This window comes from Rhinopithecus bieti, unplaced genomic scaffold (genome assembly GCF_001698545.2).
Source record: "Rhinopithecus bieti isolate Rb0 unplaced genomic scaffold, ASM169854v2 scaffold_48450, whole genome shotgun sequence".
In the NCBI taxonomy this organism is placed as follows: Eukaryota; Metazoa; Chordata; class Mammalia; order Primates; family Cercopithecidae; genus Rhinopithecus; species Rhinopithecus bieti.
The window spans coordinates 274,596-295,699 of record NW_016819072.1 but is presented as its reverse complement, the minus strand read 5'-3'; the positions used below and the strand labels follow the sequence as shown (position 1 = coordinate 295,699).

The 21,104-nt window shown below is 40.1% G+C and overlaps 1 protein-coding gene across 7 annotated transcripts in view; it reads right to left on the bottom strand.

Moving 5' to 3' along the window:
* Positions 1–200: 200 nt before the first annotated feature.
* Positions 201–21,104, bottom strand: part of MIX23 (mitochondrial matrix import factor 23) — a 51,554-nt gene continuing 30,650 nt past the window's right edge. Inside the window, exons 1-5 of one of the 7 annotated variants that reach the window (XM_017858209.1) lie at positions 20,769–21,049; positions 8,880–9,005; positions 5,383–5,529; positions 2,618–2,739; positions 264–339 (exon numbers count right to left, since the gene is read on the bottom strand). In XM_017858209.1, coding sequence (XP_017713698.1) covers positions 336–339; positions 2,618–2,739; positions 5,383–5,529; positions 8,880–8,990 — 384 coding nt within the window. In that variant the 5' untranslated portion in view covers positions 8,991–9,005; positions 20,769–21,049 and the 3' untranslated portion in view covers positions 264–335. Of the gene's footprint in view, positions 340–2,617; positions 2,740–5,382; positions 5,530–8,879; positions 9,006–20,158; positions 20,430–20,768; positions 21,050–21,104 lie in introns of those variants that run through there. The other 6 variants (XM_017858204.1, XM_017858206.1, XM_017858207.1 and 3 more) reach the window with 6 other exon arrangements.

Below are 21,104 nucleotides of genomic sequence, written 5' to 3'. Positions count from 1 at the left end.
ACCCGCCTTGGCCTCCCAAAGTGCTGGGATTACAGGCATGAGCCGCCTCGCCTGGCCCAGTAAAGCTAATTGTTATAAAATGGCTCTAATTAGATGCTAACTGAATCCTGCTCTCCCTCCCCCACCCCCCAAAAGGTTACAACCCTCAACTATAAATGTAAAGGAGTGATCTCTACTCTCCTTACAGCCTCAAGGCACTCTTTACTCCCCTCCCTTGGTTTCCCTTTGTTAGTTCAGTTTCCCTGCTACTTCTTTCCAAACACCAACGTTATTTTGTACCTTCCAGCTCCTGTCATTTACCACTTCTTCAACATTCAGTTCTGACTGCATCCATTTCAACTGCAAGAAAAAAAAAATTGAAGTTATAAAATTTAAAGAGCAAGAAAAAAATTGAAGTTATAAAATTTAAAGAGCTAAAACCACACTCATGTTTACCCAACAAAACCTGCTGCTGCTCTAGTATTTTTGTCTGTTAATGGCAGAGTTTGGAAGCTTCTTTGACACAATCAACTTTCCCCATATCTAATCAATTGCTAATCTCAAACTTTGCTGCATATTCTAATCACCTTGAGAGCTTTAAAAAAAAATCCCAAGGCCAGTCAGTTCACGGAAGACATACAAAATGCCAGTCTTACTAATGTATAAAGAAATGCAAATTAAGCCATAATATGACAAAATGAGTAAGTCTGATAAAACCTAACATTAGTGAAGGTATGGGAAAAGACATACTCCTATATATTCTTAGTAAGAGTATAAATTGTTACAACTTCTATGGAGGGCAATTTGTCAAGACTCACAGGAAATGTACATTCTCATGTCCTTGAACCCAATGATTCCAGTTCTAGAGATTGATCATACAACTACAGATTTGCAAAGATAGCACAGAGGAAAAAAAGGACAAGGAAGTGTAAACCTGATTTGAATAGAGAATTAAGAAAAAAAGAACCTCAGGGAGGAAAGAGAATATAGGTGGAAGTGATCTAGAAAGGCATGCGCTTCCTCACACCTTAACCATACAGTCAGAGGTCTCAGGCTAAAAATGCCAAGTCTTTAGCTTTCTTTATAATTGCCAACCTAATTACTCCGAGAGAAAAGTAGCCAATTCCATTGCCAGGCCCTGAGAGCAGGGCTCACAATACTCCCGGTAACATTTTGTTAGAGGACTTGAAGGGGAAAAAGCTGGCTAGTTCCAGGCAGAAGGCTTGAAAATATTCAGGAAAATGAGGAGAAAAAGCATGAAATATAGGTTGATGCCACCTAAGAGTTTAACACCAGGATGACTTCCTCAGGCCAAAGTGAAGAACCCAGACCAGATTTGGGAATAAAATGCCAGAGAGCTCAACAAGATCTGGGCAAGCATGAATCTGACACCCAGGCCAAAGACCCTGGCCAACCAGGAGCGCAGTTCAGGCAGGAGGTTTGAGACATTCGTGGCAACACTGATAAGAATGGAACTTGGTACAGGTCCAATGGCCCCTTGCAAACTCCCTTCTTAGATTCAGAACTGGTGTCAAAGCGTAGGCCTGTACACATGGCAAGAACAGTGGAACAAGGAGAAGGACTGCATTCTGACAATTAGTCCTGTGCTGTGCAGTAGTAACAAGCCTGAAGAAGCCCACCAATGCAACCTAAGTTCCCCTTTTAATCAGCTATACAGACCAAAATCATTAAAGCTCCACTTCTCTGACAAAGCCTGGACTGACTGCCAAAGAAATAATTTCAGTTGAGGAACAGTGTGAAAGTCACTAAGATAGTCTTCAAAACTGCTCTCAAATATTTAAAGGGATACTATGTAGAAAAGGGTTCAGAATTATCCTGGGTAACTCCAGAGAGAATAAGAAGAAGCAGTACTTATATATTATGGGAGCAGAATTTCACAATATATATGAAAATCTTGGAACAATTAGAACTGTCCAAAGAGAATACACTGACGCTGAGACAGGGGATCCTCCCCTGCCACAACACCCTGCCCTTAAGCAGTAGTGAAACAAAAGCTAGAAACCACTGGTTGGTGATATGACAAAGAGGATTAATGCAACAAATATGGAGTGTCAGAGACTCATAAAGGAAAGAAACTGCTACTTTGTAGCAGCCAATATGCAAGGTCTTTCTTACATCCTTGAATCCTCCCCACACCACCCCCCTCCTCAAAAAAAATAAGAAGTTATTAGGTATCAGCTCTATTTTACAGACTCAAAATCAGAATTTTCAGAACAAGATTACAAAGCCACCAAGGTAGGTGGGATTTATTTCCTTAGAGCTGTCTGCCTTTGGATTATTTTTTAAAATTCTACAACATTGCAGATATTACAGCCAACTTCTAATATAATTTTATCAGTGCTACCAACAAACTGTCACCTTTGAGACAGTTGTCTCTAGGTCTTCAACAGGTAAACTTAAGGCCACTAACATGTGACAGCAGTTACAGAGGTCCAGCAAGAAAGGTGCTTTTTTTGAGTTAGAAAGGTTCAGGTAAAGTAGTGGGGAGTTTCTGACTGGCATCTGTCTATCAATAAAATATACTCACTAAAGTATTTGACTATTAGTCACAACTTAAAGAAATTGACTGAATCCAGGGTCAGAAGAGATGGGTTAAAGTCCCAGTTCTACCACTTACTAGCTTGTGGCTTTGGGGGTGTCAGTTAGTATCTCTGAGTCTTTTTCCTCAGACAGAAAATGAAGAGGTAGAGTTGTACCATCTCCAAGAGCTCTTTCTGATTCCATAATCTTCATAGCAAACTTGAAAATTAAAAAAAAAATTCACGTTTCCTTATTTGCTTATGTACTAACCCATGGTTACCTCCAGCCCTATATGTTATCAAGCTAGAAAGCAAATCTCATGCAACTCACTGATTGGTTTCTCAACCCCTCCTTGCAGTGGTCATCCTGGTGATTCTATCTGGGCCCTAAAGACACAAGGGCAGATCTGGAGGCTGAGTAAATTGTGTGTCACAATCACTCCCAAACACTCAGTAGTTTAGAGTTTTGAACTTTGCTCTTCACTAACTAGTCACTCTATTCTGTTTGACTTGATCTGTAAACACTGACTTTTCAGTTTCTGATTTAACAGCCTTTGCCCTGCAGTTTCCTTTGTCAACACCTTCAAGAGCATTGAAATACAAACTCCAATATTACTAGACTTTCACCAGTTTTATATAAATTATCTATATGCCAGCTGGGCATAGTGGCTCAGGCCTGTAATCCCAGCACTTTGGGAAGCCAAGACGGGGGGATCACAAGGTCAGGAGTTCGAGAGCAGCCTGGCCAAAATGGTGAAAACCCGTCCCTACTAAAAATACAAAAAACAAAAAAATTTAGCTGGGCGTGGTGGCAGGCACCTGTAATCCCAGCTACTAGGGAGGCTGAGGCAGGAGAATCTCTTGAACCTGGGAGGTAGAGGTTGTAGTGAGCCAAGATTGCACCATTCCAGCCTGGGCGAAAGTGTGAGACTCCATGTCAAAAAAAATATAAATAAATAAGTAAATAAATAAATAAATAAATAATCTATACGCCTTCATGAACAGCAAGGGGAATAAGATCAACATCACTGCATTAGGTCACTGTCCAAGGGATCCACCAGTGCCTGTTGCATGAGCAGGTATCGAATACAGACCTGATGTAGTCATTAACAAAGAGAGCAGCAAAGACAGTGGCTGAGTCCTGGATCCAGTGAGACATCCTGAATTGGCGGAACGATCGAGAAAGTGCAGCAGCCTGGCCTACTCACCTTGTGTGCAGCCAGCTACAAGGAAAGAGGTTTCTTTTCTTTTCTACTAATAGTTTTCAATAGATGATGAGGTCCCCTTTTCACAGTTTAGCTACATCTTCTAAACAAAGGGCAAACTTCATGACTGTGCAGTATGAAAAGCATGACTCAATCCCACAAGGATCCATAAGTCACCTATTATGCCATCTTAAAATACAAACATGAAGTCAGGTGTGGTGGCTCACACCTATAATCCTAGCATTTTGGGAGGTGGAGGAGGGTGGATCACTTTGAGCTCAGGAGTTTGAGACAAGCTTGGGTGACATGGCGAGACCCCATCTCTACCCAAAATACAAAAAATGAGCTGGGTGTGGTGGTTCATGCCTGTAGTCCCAGCTACTGGGGAGGCTAAGGCAGGATTGCTTGAGCCTCAGAAGCAGAGGTTGCAGTAATTGAGATTGCACCACTGCACTCCAGCCTAGGTGACAGAGTGAGACCCCATCTCAAAAACAAACAAAAAAACCATGATTTTGATAATTGTACACTGGTTCTGTAGGAAAAGTCCCTGTTCTTCGAAATAACTAATGAGTTTAAGGGTAAAGTGGCACAATGTGTACAACATACTCTCAAAATGGTTCATGGAAAAAATATATTTATGCACACAGGTGTGTGGGGAGAGAGGGAGAGTGAGGAAGGCAGGGAAGGATGAAGAGAAGGAGAGAGGGAGGGTGAAGAGAATAAACTGTAAAGCAGGTGGGGCAACATATAAATAATAAGTGAATATAGGTAAAGGGCACATGGGAGTTCCTTGTACTATTCTTACAACTTTTTTGTAAGTTTGAAATTATACAAGATAAAAAGTTGCCGCTAAGAGACCCCTCAAAAGAAAGACAGCAATAAATCCCACATAATAAAATATGCTGTATTTTTCTATTTTTTCCTTGACTCATCACACACAAGGCCTGTAAAGAAACAGTTCTGCTGCATTAACTGTATTCTGAAGTCTACACCCTATCTACATTATAGTTGACTTGGGAAAATAAGGCTTCCTCTGACACATCCTAGGTAGGTACTTCCTGTTTTCTTAAAAGTAAAACACGGCAGGAATGGGGAGGAAATGGGAAAAGTCATGTCCAAGAAAAGGCCAAAGATCCCTAGCAATTTTACACAGTAGGGAAATCAATTATAATGAGGTACAAGTGCATCTGGTTGTATTTAAATCACACTATATTTTTATGGCTAACGAGGGTAATATCCTGAAGTTAAATAGTCTATATTACATTTCAGCAGATTTCTACAGAATGAAACTGGAGCTATTTTCAAAATATATTAGAGATGTTTTTTCTCAAGTTATGTCTCAAAAGGGAGATACTATACAGATGTGATTTCCCCAGAATTTCTGATGTGGTACTTCACCTATAGTGATCCCTTGTCTTTAATAGAAAGAAACAAATAAATGAAAATAAATTATGACTGTGCTCATTTTAGACAAAGCTGCTATGTTGCATTTGTTCAAGACGTGCGCATTAATTTACCAATTAATATCTAACCATAATAAAATAAAGCCCACTAAAATTGAAGCATTCGTATGCCAAAATTTTCATATTAAAAATTTTACTTTGAGGGCCACAGTTGGAAAAACTTTGCCTGAGAAATGTTAATTCTGTTCAACTTACCTTTGTCTGCTCTTTTCTAAGTTGCTTTAATAACGTTAAATCATCCAAATTCTTTTCTCTCTCTTCCCGGAGGTTTTTTACTACTGCTGAGGTCTGGGCTATACAATTTTTTATGACTCTGTCTCTACTGGCATGAGCTGCCATCAACTAAAAGAACAAAGGAATGAAAGGAGAAAAATGCATCAATTTATCACATTTTAGTGCTTTTCAAAAAAATTCTTGAGACTATACAAATTTAATACTTTCTAAAACAATTTCTGATGACTGAAACCATGAAAGAGAAGATTGTGTTGAATCAGCTACTTCATCTAAAAACATAACCAGCAGCATCTCTGAGGGTGGAAGGTATGAAGTCTGGGGCTGTCCTCCTCCTCAATATACTCCCGGTATTGCCCTCGGCTTCCTGCATTCCCCACACTGGGCTTTTCACTTCAGTTTCGTCTACCTTACACCACTGACTTTTCCTGTGATTCCATTCATGTGTTCCTCTATTCTACAACCACCCGCGCACGCCTGGCCACGGACGGCTATTCTTCCTCTCTTTGTCCTTTCATATTTTTTTCTGTCTCACATTGTTAACAAGTGAAAGAAATTATAAACTAAGTCATGTATAGAAGATTTCACTACAATAAAGAATAACAAAGAATGCTACATTTACCTACGGAAGACAGAGCCCTTTTCAAGATTATAAAGTATAAGTACTGATAAGGAAAACTTATATATGAAGCACAGATTAGTAGTTGCATCAATTGTGTGTGCTGATTGAAATTAAGGATGTCTGACAGAACAACTCTTTGATAACCTCCATCTTAATGCAACGAATTAATAAAAACAGTTCTCATTTATTTCCCATCTTGATTCATAAAGTATCATGGTCGTGTTTCAAACGTACTTCCATAATCACAGCCACATTTTGATAATACCCCAAAATCTGCATTTGTAAAGCACTGTTTCAAGTTCGTAGACTTTATTGTTCAGTACTGATTTTTATGTTTACCATGGGAATAAACAATGTAAAGCTAAAAAAAGTCACATATTGAAGGGAATATGCTCTAATGAGATCTCATTGACATTTATAAGTTTTATCTTGAGTAACTTTTGAGTTTTGAAATTTCTTAAACAAGTGCTTCATAATAACTTTACTGATCATCTCCTAGGAAGAAGTGCTATTTGAAAAGGCAAATATCCCTTCTTCAGCTATAGAAGGAAGCTGGGCCAGGGATTAAAGTCAGGGTGAACATGAGCAACTTGGACATTTCATAGAGTTCTGCTTCTTGACTGACATAATATTTAAGGGAACTCAGTGGTACTTATTGGTATGGGCACTCTGCTGCAGGCTTGATCCCTGGCACAAAGCTACTTGAAAAATTAAGCTTTACTTGATATACATGTTGCTGAATCCTTCCAGGATAAAGATACAGAGAAAAACCCAAACACACACACAGGATTTCCAAAACAGAAGAGTTCTAAATTTAGTATGCAAGCTTATCCTGACTCAACAAGGAGATAAAAAATAACAACTTGTGACTCTCACAGGGCCTGTTAAAAAAAATGATAGCAGTAGCGGCAAACATTTTTTGAGACAGGGTCTTGCTCTGTCCCTCAGGCTAGACTGTGGTGGTGTGATCTTGGCTCACTGCAACCTCTGCCTCCTGGGCTCAAGCAATCCTCCTGCCTTAGCCTCTCAAGTGTCTGGGACTGTAGGCGCACGCCACTAAGCCCAGCTAATTTTTGTATTTTTTGTGGAGATGCAGTTTCGCTATGTCACCCAGGTTGGTCTTGAACTCCTGGACTCAAGCGATCCTCCCACCTCAGCCTCCCAAAGTGTTGGGATTACAGGCGTGAGCTGCCGCACCTGACCAGCAATATTTATATACAAAACACTGAGTACTGTAGGCACTGTATAACTCAATGCGCCAACAACTGTATGAACTAGGTACTATTATTATACTAGTTTACAAATATTAAAACTGAGGCAGACAGCCGAGCATGTTGGCTCACACCTGTAATCCCAGCACTTTGGGAGGCCGAGGTGGGTGGATCACTTGAGGTCAGGAGTTCGAGACCAGACTGGCCAACACGGTGAAAACCCCATCTCCACCAAAAAATACAAAAACAATTAGCCAGGTGTGGAAGCGTGTGCCTGTAGTCCCAGCTACTTGGGAGGCTGAGGTGCGAGAATCATTTGAACCCAGGAGGTGGAGGTTGCACTGAGCTGAGATCCTTCCACTGTACTCCAGTCTGGGTGACAAAGTGAGACACTGTCTCAAAACAAACAAACAAACAAACAAAAAAAAAACCTGAGGCAGAGGTTATGTAACATATTCAAGGTCACCTAGCTAGGAGGTAGCAGATGTGAATAATCTAGATCTAGCATCCATATTGTTAATCACTACACTATAAACATCTAGGTTAATAGGAAGACTGTAAATGGAAACAATTTTATAGATTATGGAAATTATATGAGTAGTGAGGTGAGAGAGGGAGTATCACCAAAGTGACCATAAATTTTAGTTCTTCAGACAGAGGTACCCAAAGAAAGTGAACTGTCAAACAACCTCATAGCCAATTAGGACTAGGTCCCATACTATCGACTCTGGACACTGAATTCCACTCATTAAGTCCACAACCTTATGGTTTTCTCAAGCCACAAGACTTACCTGCTCATTTAAAATAACACACTTTAACACAGAACAAAAATATCAGTAGTTAATGCTCTGAATTTAACTGACATAGATAAGCTTGTCCAAAACTGATTTGAGAGAGGCACTTTAGGTTTTAAGGATGCCTTCTTTATGACTATGAATCCAAACAATAACCTTGTGGTAGAACTTAAAATAATAAGTGTCATTTGAACTTTAGCTTCCGCATTAATGAAAGAATATAGGTAAATAAACTATGAAAAAGATTTTGCTGCATCATTATTTCCTTCTGCTTTTGGAGAATAAAAAAGAGAAATAAAGGGGGGCAATGAAAAAAATATACTTGAGAAACCAAAGCCTCAGGAAAGGACAACTGATCCATTGGCTTTCCTTCTCTCCCAGTTGCCAAATGCTTCTATTCCCCTTCCTGAGGAGTGAGAAAAAGAAGATTTAAAGGTGTGAAGGGTTTTAATTCTTTTTTATACCAGTTGTCTGTCTTTTTAGGACTGATGTACTCACAGTCCTTGCTCTTGTTACTGTCTTACTTCACTGTTTCACTCTCCTCTTTCATTCCTTTGTACATAAGGTCTCCGTGAGGTAAAGGCTGCAAAACAACTGCTCCCATTCTTTAGAACCATTTCTTCTCAGGTTTGGTAAGATTTCACAAGCATAAGGTCACACATTTTCTTGAATGTGTAGTAACCAGATCAAAACTTATATACACCATCAGGTATAGGCAAAGAAACCTGAAGATGGCATTCCTTTAGTCACAGTTGAGTTACAAGATAACTGATTTCTTATTCAGTCTGCAAAGAAAGACATGAAAGAAGCAAAAGACTCAAAAAATACACTTACAGACTCATAAAGTTGTTTACAGGTTTGGCTGGCATCAATTTTCCCTGCAAAGGAAGCTGTTGGAACCGTAGTGTTTAATTCATGTACTATTCTGTCATCAATTGTCCTCATCACCTTGAGTAATTCCTATATGTATTTAAAATAAAAGAATATAACCCGAATGGAAAGTTAGTGATAAAAAATAAGTATTTAAGTAAAAAATAAAGCTCTTGGATATTTTACAATCCTTTAAGTCAGGAGTGAGGAAACCAAGCCAAATACAGTGTAACCATAAGAAAATGTTCAAGGATGATAGGTAGGTTAAGTAATGGTAATCTTAACAGTGGGCACCAACTCTGCCTCCTTGGCTCAAATGTGACTGTCTTAAGAGTTAAGACTGTTTTACTCACGTTGAAATCCCGTTTGCTGGCATGGTGTTTAGCAAACAGTGTATGCTCCTTCCATCTCCAGCATACAGTCAATAAAGTATACTACTTGTTTTTACTTTTTCTTAGTAACCGTAGCTCATATGTCCCAAGGATCCCTCTTCCCTCAGAAAGCCTCCAATTCTCAAAAAAAAAAAAAACAACAGAAAATAATATCAAAAGGGCAGGGAACTTAAAAAGACTGGTAGTAACTACCCACATAGCATAGCCCTCCTACCCACATGTGATCAGTGTACTTCTTTTCACTTGTCACTAGAGAGAGGCTGGACATCAGACATCAGCTACATCTCGTCTTCAGTTAAACTCTGGGAGAAGTTTCTGGCAGTGTATCTTTCTCTTTCTTTTTTGTTTCTCAGATTTACAAAATATCCAAACAAGAACAACAACAACAACAAAAAACCACAGTCACTTACAAAGCATCAAGAAAATGGCTAGGCACGGTGGCTCACACCTGTAATCCCAACACTTTAGGAGGCTGAGGCAGGAATATAGCTTGAACCCAGAAATTCGAGACCAGCCTGAATGACAGACATAGTGAGACCCTGTCTCTACAAAAAAAAAATTTTTTTAATTAGCCGGGCATGGTGACTCATGCCTACAATCCTAGCTACCTGGGAGGCTAGGGCAGGAAGATCACTGAGCCCAGGAGTTCAAGGCTGCAGTGAGCTATGATCACACCACTGTACTCCTGCCTGGGCGATAGTGAGATCCTGTCTCTTAAAAAAAGAAAGAACGAAAGAAAATAAAACAGAATTATATAATACTAGGAATACACTTATTATTGAAAACATCCAAGTTAACATTCAATATTAATATGTATTAAAAGCAACGTTTGATTCTTTCTCCCTCAATATACTATCCTACTTCTTACCTTTCCCAAACTTAAATCCATGACTGAAACCAATTCCTTTCTTTCCTCATCCATTTGTTAAAATAAAAATTCTTATTATGATTAAATTATTACTTTCATTTTAGAAAAGTTAGAAAACACTTTAAATAAAATCATCTATAGTTAACCATTATCAACACTTTAATATGTTCCTTTGGTCTTTTTTCTACACATACCTATTAATGTTTTTATAAAACTGAGGTACTATGTGACATTTTAAAATCTGGCTTTATGACATTATATTATGAGCACTCTGCTCTTGTTGCTAGAAACGTCTTGATTTTTTTTTTCTTCTTTTTTGGGGGGACGGGGTCTCACTCTGTTGCTCAGGCTGGAGTGCAGTGGTGTGATATTGGCTCACTGCAACCTTTGCCTCCTGGGCTCAGGTGATCCTCCCACCTCAGCCCCTCAAATAGCTGTGACCATAGGCATGTGCAACTACACCCAGCTAATTTTTTTGTATATTTTTGTAGAGAGAGGGTTTTGCCACATTGCCCAGGCTGGTCTCGAACTCCTGGATTCAAGCAATCAGCCCGCCTCAGTCTCCCAAAGTGCTGGGATTACAGGCAAGAGCCACCACACCCAGCCCTGAAGATATTTTAAATAGTTGCATAAGTATTCTATCCTGTTCAAGCACAACTCATTTGGTTACTTTCTCATTAACGAACATTTAGGTAGTTTCCAATTACAAACCACTTAGCCCATTCAATCTAAGTCTGTAGTCTAGATTCTATCATTCCATTAATTTTTAATTAGTGAATTTAATGGCCTTTTCTATACCTCAATCTAGAAGTGAAACAGCTTCCAGAAGGCTCATAATTCAGACTAATAAAACACTGGCAAATATCAGGTCTAAAACCAAGTTCATTATCTTCTCGTCCTGTATCTTTCTATTTTTTTAACAGTATTCTCTGTAAACTGGAATTCTTAAGGGATAATCTCAACATATTCACTGGGCAACCACCATACATAGTGGAGGATATATGTATTGTGCTTAAGTGGCAAATTCCAAACAAATGATGGTAGTGCTATTTGGGGAGTCCAAAAAAAAAAAAAAAGAAAAGGTAAGTAGAAGACAGGGACCCACCTTGCCACTTTACCTCCTATGACTGGCCTATTAAAAAAAAAAATGTCTCCTTTAAACTCCCCTTCAAAACCTTCCTTTTCACTTGCTAAACTGAACTGATCTTCTGAGGCCAAGGGTTAAGTTGTGCCTTTTGGATAGAGGTTTTCTTGGTTATGAAAGCCCTCAGCAATATTTGTCTTTAAATAATGCAGCGGTAAGAGAGAGTACCACAGAGTTCATACATTTATTAACTCATTCTTCATTCAAAATATAATTACAGTCATTCGTTAGTATCCATGGGGATTTGGTTCCAGGTCCTCCTATGGTTACCAAAATCCAAGGATGCTCAAGTCCCTGATATAAAACGGCACAATATTTGTATAAAACCTATCCACATCCTTCCATATACTTCAAATAAACTCTAGATTACTTATATCTAATACAATATAAATGCTATGTAAATAGGTGTTAGTTATACTGTAGTGTGTAGGGTATAATAACAAGAAAAACGTCTATACATGTTCAGTATGGATGCAACCTTTTTTTCCGACTATTTTCCATCCACGGTTGATTCAATCCATGGATGTAAAACACATAGATATGGGAGGGCCAATTGTCCTATGTCTAGTATGTGTCAGGCACTATTCAAAACATCAAGGCCACAGTAATGAATAAAAGAGGTCCTTGCTCTTATACAGCAAAATTCCTGAAGGGGGAGATAGAAATTAAACAAGTATCCTATAAACAAGATAATCTCAGGTACTAAAAGGTACTATGAAAGAGAAAACAAACTAAGGTAACGAGATGAAGAGTGACTGAGTGGTGCTTGGGGGCTACTTTAGATAGAGATCAAAAAAGGCTTTTCTGAGGATGTAGCATTTAAGCTGAAACCTAAATGACGTGATTGAACCAACTATAGGAACATTTGGGCTGGGGATGGTGGCTCATGCCTGTAATCCCAACAATTTGAGAGGCTGAGGCAAGGTAGGAGGATTGCTTGAGCTCAGGAGGTTGAGGCAGTGGTGAGCCATGATTGCACCACTGCACTTCAGCCTGGGCAAACACACAAAAAAACTAAGGAGAGGTAGTTGGATATATTTTGAAGACAGATATATCCAACTGTTGGGTATATTTTGAAGACAGAGCTAACAGAAATTGCTGAATTGGTGGTCAGGGACGAGAAAAGAAAACAGGATGACTTTCAAGCTTGAGGCCTAAGCAACTAAATGTATGGAAATGCCATTAACTTATGGTGGTGGGAGACTGGGGAAGGAAGAGACTTGGAAAGAGTGGGAACATCAAGAATTGTATTCTAACTCAGGCTGCCTGATGATTACTGTTCATTGTTTGTATGTGGTAATGGTATGGTGTTAGAAAGTCATAATCTCTTGGAGATACAGTCAGAAATTTTACAGAAAAAATGGTATGGTATTTGGGATGACCTCAAAATAATCAGATTAGGGTGGGGTAAGTGGTAGTAGCGAACAGATGAAACAAGAGTGGCCATGAATTGGTTGTTGAAGTTGGGGAATGGGTACATGAGTGTTTGTGGTACAGCCTCTCCTTCTGTGTTATGTTTAAAATTTTGTAGAATAAAACTTTTTTTTTTAAGTTCTGTTGTGGCAACAGATATTGGCATGCATGCGGAGAAAAGGGAATGCTTATACACTGTTGATGGAAATGTAAATTAGTACAACCTCTATGGAATATGTGGAGATTTCTCAGAGAACCAACAACAGAACTACCATTTGACCTAGCAGTCCCACTACTGGGTACTTACCCAAAGGAAAAGAAATCATTATATAAAAAAAGACACCTAGAGGCTGGGTACAGTGGCTCATGCCTGTAATCCCAGCACTTTGGGGAGGCCGAGGCAGGTGGATCACGAGGTCAGGAGTTCGAGATCAGCCTGACCAACACGGTGAAACTCCGTCTCTACTAAAAATACAAAAATTAGATGGGTATGGTGGTGCGCACCTGTAATCCCAGCTACTCGGGAGGCTGAGGCAGAAGAATCTCTTGAACAAGGGAGGTGGAGTTGCAGTGAGCCGAGATTGTGCCACTGCATTCTAGCCTGGGCAACAGAGTGAGACTCCGTCTCAAACAAAAACAAAAAAAGACACTTGTACTCATATGTTGATTACAGCACTATTCACAGCAGCAAGCTAACTGTCCCTCAACAGTTGACTGGATAAAGAAAATGTAGTGTATGTATACACACATATATATGGAATACCATGCAGCCACAGAAAAGAATGAAATCATCCAGGTGTGGTGGCTCACGCCTGTAATCTAGCACTTTGGGAGGCCGAGGCAAGTGGATCACCTGGGGTCAGGAGTTCGAGACCAGCTTGGACAACATGGTGAAACTCTGACTTTACTAAAAATACAAAAAATTAGCTAGGTGTGGTTGTGGGTGCCTGTAATCCCAACTACTTGGGAGGCTGAGGCAGGAGAATAGCTTGAACCCAGGAGGCAGAGGTTGCAGTGAGCCAGATGGTGCAGCCTGGGCAACAGGAACGAAACTCTGTCTCCAAAAAAAAAAAAAAGAAGAAAAAGAATGAAATCATGTCCTTTGCAGCAACATGGATGGAACTGGAGGCCATTAAGTGAAATAACTCAAAACAGAAAATCAAATACCAAATGTGCTTGCTTATAAGTGGTAGCTAGACATAAAGATGGAAAGAATAGACATTGGGGACTCCAAAGGATAAGGGGAAGGAGGAAGGTGAGGGCTGAAAAACTACCTGTTGGGTACAATGTTCACAATTTGCGTGATGGGTAAATTAGAAGGCTATGAGTGCCAGGTGCAGTGGCTCATGCCTGTAGTCTCAGCTGCTTGGGAGGCTAAGGCAGGAGAATTGCTTGAACCCAGCAGGCAGAGGTTGTAGTGGGCCGAGATTGCGCCACTGTACTCCAGCCTGGGTGACAAAGTGAGACTCCATCTCAAAAAAGAAACCTGTATATGTACCCCTAAATCTAAAATTTTAAAAATTAAAAAAACAAAAAACAAAGTTTTGTTTTGGACTTGTTACGTTTGATGCCTATTAGATATCTGAGTAGAAGAGTGGAATAGAAAGTAGAATATGCCAGTCTGACACTGATCAGGGGTGGAGTTATACCAATAAACTGATGTTCTTTAAAGCCATGGAACTAGAAGAGATCACTGAAGGAGACTGTACAGAGCGAAGGGGGCCAATGAATTAAGGAATTCTAGCATCTACAAGTAGGGGAAAAATTCTGTGATGTCACCGAAGTCAGAAGAAAGGTTTAAAGGAGGGAATGGTCATTTGTGTTGAATGTTACTAACTCAAGAATTATATGGGGCCAGGTACAGTAGCTCACATGTGTAATCCCAGCTCTTTGGGAGGCTGAGGCAGGAGGACTGCTTGTGGCTAGGAGTTCAAGACCAGCCTGGGCAACATAGTAAGACTCTGTCTCAACAAAAGTAAAAAATTTAGCCAAGCATGGTGGCATGTGCCTGCAGTCCTAGCTACCTGGGATGCCAGGGCAGAAGGATCACTTGAGCCCAGGAGTTCAAGGTTACAGTGAGCTATGATGTGCCACTGCCCTCCAGCCTTGGTGACTATGTCTCAAAAAAAAATGTAATGAATAAACAAATGATTCTATGAACAGAAATTAAACTTTTAAACTTGGGAGGATGGAAATCATGGGCGACCTTAAAGAGAGCCATTTAAACAGAGTGTTTAATGGACTGAAAAGGTAATGTGGCTTAAGTACAGAGAGAAAGATAAAACATGGTGTAACATGAGGTCCATTATTAGAGGTCATATGATAGGATTTTAGTCTTTTTTGAGACCCACAGGGAACCAAACATGTATTTTTTGTTATGATTAAGCTTACACGATCAGATCTGTGTTCTAAAATGACTGCTTAGGTTAAAGTGTGGAACATGGACTGGAGAGGAACTACAGTAGATGTCAAAAGATCAGTTAGACACTGCAGCAATCCAGGTGAGATTACGTCGTTTGACATTTCCTGGGATTTTTATTGACTCTGAACTTTAACCAGTTTTAAGTTTGAACACTGGCTAGACCTTAATCACTTTAGCCCGATTCATCTCCAATAAAACAATTTGGACATACTACTAAGTTTCTTACATAGCAATGGGAATCTATCCACATTAACTAGGTAATGAGTCCATCAATTTTATTGTCTTACCGATGGAACCTACAAATGTGGATTATCAAATAGTCATGTATTGCTTAATAACAGGGAAACATTATGAGAAATGTGTCATTGGGTGATTCTGTTGTGTGAACATCATAGCATGTACTTACACAAACCTAGATGGTATTACAGCTTACTACACACTTAGGCTATATAGTATAGATGATTGCTCTTAGGCTACAAGCCTATACACCAGGTTACTGTACTGAATACTGTGGGCAACTGTAACACAGTGATACTTGTATATCTAAATATATCTACACATGGAAAAGGTACAGTAAAAATATGGTGTTATAATCTCGTGGGACCACATCTGTATATGCAGTTGGTCACTGACTGAAACGTCATTATGTGGAGCATGACTGTATATCAATTTTTCTGTGTGTACTAGAGAATTAACAATATATGATCTAGAGCTTGGCTTTCAACTTGGCAGACACTAGCCACATGAGATTATGTAAATTAAAATTAAATGCAATTTAAAATTTAGTTCCTTAATTGCAGTAGTCACATTTCAAGTATTCGAGAGCCACCTGCTACTAGTGGCCACCATATGGAGATAGCATAAATGCAGAACATTTCCACCATCACAGAAAGTCCTATTGGACAGTGCTGTATTCTAGAAAATATAATGACAATCCCTAAACTGATAACGTACTTGTTCAGGAATTGCTGAAAACTGTATGCCATTCTTAAACGTCACAGAAGAGATACCAGAAAAGCTAAAGAGAGAGCAAAAAAGGGAGGTAAAATGATTGGGGAAGGGAACATTGCAGCAAAATAAAGTGTGGGTGATAAAGTAGTAGATGCATGCCATTTATTCAATCATTTGAGTTATGAAAAGAGGGAGATTAGAATTTTATTTATAGGAACCTGTTGAGAACAGCAAATGTGTGGTCCAACATAGTGGTCCCTCACTGTTTTTGTGGTGTAATGAGACAGGAAGTGATTTCTTTCAAAATTGAAAAGGCAGAAGGAGAAGAATTGTAAACCATCTCACCAGGCTCACATTTCTTCACAGGGAAAAAAGTGCCAAAGCTCTTAAGGCAACTCCAAGAGGTTCTAGGCAAAAGTTCGGGCTGCCCTCACAGATTATGAGCAAATGAAGGTGAATGCAGGCACAAAAATGCTGCCATTTAATTATGTGGATCATCCATAAGGAATTACTGACTACCTACCTGAGGCCTAGCCCCAATGGCATACACTCCTGTCCACACAAATTCACCAAGAAAATATACAGAAGACACCCCGAACAGAACAGACATCATACACAATAAACGGCAACACCTGTCCACAGAAATACACACAGTTCAATGGTTCTCTGAAAACTGCATCTTGTGTAGAACCCTCATGAGCTTCTCAACGTTAAATCATAGCCAAAGATAACTTTATAAATTCTGTAGTACCCCCAGCTTCTTCTTTCATCTTCCTCAAAACAAGAGATCTGATTTATCATGAATCTCTCATTGTAGGCTGACTCTGAAATTATACAGGCATTTTTCTTGGAATGCATTTTATGCCTTCTCTCTAATTGGTAGGGTAAAGCTCTCATCCTCTTGGAAGGCAATTTAGGTATTGAAGCAGTGCCTATATTTAGAAGTGGGCAGGAGAAGAGAAAACTTTCTATTGCCTCTACAATTATACTATAGTCTATTCCTAAGATTCATTCTCAGGTAATTTTATAATTCTACATATTTTTCAGGGTACATAGGGGTGAGGAGTAGGAAAGTGGTCATTGTATAACTAAAATACAGTGTACTCCAAATAATGATATGGAACTCCCTTAATCTTTCCTCTCCTCTCTCTTTGACTGACAGTACCCAGAAGTAACGTCATTGGTACTTGACATCAAGGTCCCTTTTACATGATGCTCTTTTCAGACAGATTTGGTTCCTCAAACTCTATTTTTACAACAAAGCTCCCACAGTGCTTCCCCCAAACCAGAAACACTGCCAGAGTCCTCTAACACCTAACATCCCCAAGGACAGGAAAAGAAAGCAGCCCCATAAGTATAAAAGGAACCATCATTGATGCTAGAAAGTAATATATTTAGTATGTGCCTAATTACAATGTGATTCAAAATCAATTATGTCAATTAATGTTCCTAATAGAAATACTAATATTTAAACAAGCATGTTGAAGTGTTGGGGGGTGGGTAGGAAGAAAGAGACATGTATGAGGACAATGGTAAGAGATATGACAAGAGGCACTTTGGGATTGGATTTTAAAAGGTCTTATATGCCATATTAAGATGGCATATAAGATGTTTAGATCTAGTCATATGAACCTAAAACTTAAAAACATAGCTTAGATTATAAAATTCAGAATATAATAGCATATGCCACAGTATTATGGAGATTAGATTGAAGGGGGAATACAGTAGAGAAAAAAGTGCCAGAAGATAGTAAGGCCTGTTGCAAAGCTAGTTCCAAAAATGACAGGGGCCTAAACAAAGCCATAGGCAGTAGTGATGAATCTTCCTAAGGCACCTCTTTGATCATCTCACCCCTTTGTCCAAAAAGGACTCCCTAACTGACACTTGACACACAAGGTCTTCCACAAATCTGGTTGCAATCTTGTGTAATCCCAGTGTGACCCTGTGTAAATAATGTGTTCTAGCAATACTGATTTTCTATTTCCCTTAAATACATAAAACTCTTTTTGTCTATTATCCTATTGCCTCTGCCTAGAATACCCCTAGTCCCTGCCTGCCTAAGGCCCAACTCAACTATATCTCTTGATTTGTTTCTCTCTAAATTCTTTCAGCATTTTATTCTTTCTTTTCCCAATATTTTCCACATTTTATAGCCCTACTTAGATTACATTCCTTGTTTTATACTCCACCTACTGGGTTTTCGCAAGTGCCAGGAAGCTAGTAGGTATCTGTCATGGGTTGAATTGTGTGTCCCCAAAATTCATGAATCCCTAATCCCCAACATGACTGTATCTGGTGATAGGGCCTTGAGGTATGTGATAAAGGTTAAATAGAGGTCATAAGGGTGGGGCCCTAATCCAACAGAACTGATGTTCCTATAAGGAGAGGAAGAGATAGGCTGGGCGCCATGGCTCACGCCTGTAATCCCAGCATTTTGGGAGGCCAAGGGGGATGCAGATCACCTGAGGTCTGGCGTTCGAGACCATCCTGGTCAACATGGTGAAACCCCGTCTCTACTAAAAATACAAAAATTAACTGGGCGTGGTGAGGGGCATCTGTAATCCCAGCTATGGAGGTGGAGGTTGGAGTGAGCCAAGATCGTGCCACTGCACTCCAGCCTAGGGGACAGAGCGAGACTCTCTCAAAAAAAAAAAAAGAAGAGGAAGAGATACCAGAGATCCTTTTCCTTCCATGTGCAGGCACAGAGAAGAGATAGTGACATAGAGAAGACATGGTGAGAAAGCAGCCATTTACAAGCCAGGAAGAGAGGTCTCACTATAACTAATTGTGATGGCATTTTTCCCCCCTTAAATCAAACTGTGTAGCCTAGAAACTGATGGCAGCTTAATCTTGGACTTCTAGTCTCCAGAACTGTGAAAAAAATAAATCTCTATTGTTTAAGCCACCTAGTCTGTGGTATTTTGTTATGGCAGCCCTAGCAGACTAATGCGGTATCCAATAAATTCTTGAATGCGTGCTAAAATGGGATTCTAGGCACTCGATTTTAAACACTCTTTTCTGGATTTTATTTCAATTTGGAAATAGGATATTTTCCAGATGTACTAAATCTAATTTTTGTAATGAAAAAATAAGAATTGCAAAAATTTTAAACACTTTAGGCCAGGCGTGGTGCCTCATGCCGGTAATCCCAACACTTTGGGAGGATGAGGCTGGAGGATTATTTGGTGAGACACTGTCTTACAAAATTTCTTTTAAAAAATTACCCGGGCGTGGTGACAGGTGCCTGTAGTCCTTGCTACAGGGAGGCTGAGGCAGTATTCAAGAATACCACTACCTTCAAACCGTTCAAAGTACAAAGTTTACTACAGATAGGTCAATTACTACAGTATCTTGGGTTAGTTAATGCAATACATACTTAAGATCATGATTTTGGAATTCAACTTTGTAACTAAACAGAAGCACACTTATGACTGAATTGGAACAGATAACTTTAATGGCAACTTGGTCAAAACCAGATCCCTATTCTTGAATTCACGGGTTAATAATTAGCCCTAGATCTCTGATATTTGAACATAAAAAGGTAGAACCTTTAAATATAACATCTTCTCTAATGGGCAATGACACTAGAGCAGGTACTAGAATTAATCCTCCCTCCAAGCTTCCATACGTTTTGTCCCACAAAAATAGTAAATTGTACCAAGTGTTTGTTTTATCAACTAAATAACTCTACTTCACCTTTTTCTTTCCCACAAAAACTCTACTTAAAAAAGTACGAGACGAATGGCAGAAGCTGGAAACTGAGTTCAGGGAACTGCTACAAGATTGTTACAATCCTTATCCACGGATCCCGAGCTTTACCACCGCGGATTACCCAGAGTTTCCCACTCAAGGCCTGCGAGCCGCAGAGAGAACTATGACCCCCCCTCCTCCCTCCTCCTACAGAGCAGCCTTGCTCCCTAAGGCCAAACCCGCGCCCCTCATGACCTCCAATGGCTCTAGAAAACAGCTTTGAATTGCCCGCTTTTTCCAAAGCTGGTTCATACTCCCTCGCAAAGCAGGGAATAGGGTCTGGGGACAAAAGGAGGGACATGCCTGCCACATGAGGAAAACCCCATCACCTGGAACTCGGCGAACTCCTCACAGTTCACACCGCCACTGGGCGCCGCCATATTGGACAAACACGAGGACCCCGCTGCAGGCCAATCACCGCGGAGCAAAGGTGACCGCGGAGCCGCCTGACAAAAAATATAGCACTAGGAGAATCCTTAGGAAAGCTGAGTGGAAGACTTGACTTCTACGTGGTCCGCATCCACCTCGAAACCTGTCACCCTGCTGTCCTAACCCCTTTAACATGCCCTCCTGGAACTGGGCCAGATGCATGGATCAAAGATTGTCAAAACTTGAAGGGACTGTTTACTCCAATCCCATCTTCACAAAAGGGAAACAATTTCCTTGTCGTTCCCCTACCAGGTCGTTGAAGGAAATCTAGGCAAGTGAGACCTAATACCTCTCACTCCAGTGCCTGTCTTCCTCCCTTGACCCTGGAGCAGAGGGGTCTTTGTTAAGCATTTGGGACCACTAAGAAACGTCAAGAAAAAACGGCATTTCTGGCAGAGTGGGTGGGTATGAGTAAGGTGTTTAGGATGGAGATTATCAAATGTTTTTAGAAAATAGGTAAATAGAAAACAAATTGAAAACATACACGTTAATTTCTCAGATTTGCCTGAGGGATGCTCCAAAGCCAAAAGGTCACTGAGCACTGAGTCTAATTACGTGTTTTCTGATAAAAGCTTATGTTCATTGAAAACACTGGAAGAGCGGCATACTGGAATACTGGTTTATCTGGTGTATTTTGGGCGTTTACAGCTCACGAAAGTTGCACTTTTCCCTTCTATTTCGCACAGGTCCTTCCATGGATGCATATCCGCTAGGGCAAGAACTCACGGAGCCACACTCCACAAGACCATTTCCAAAACTGGCTCGGAACGCGGCCCCAGGGGCACTACGCTGGCGCCGCCGGTCTCCAGCGCGTCGCGCA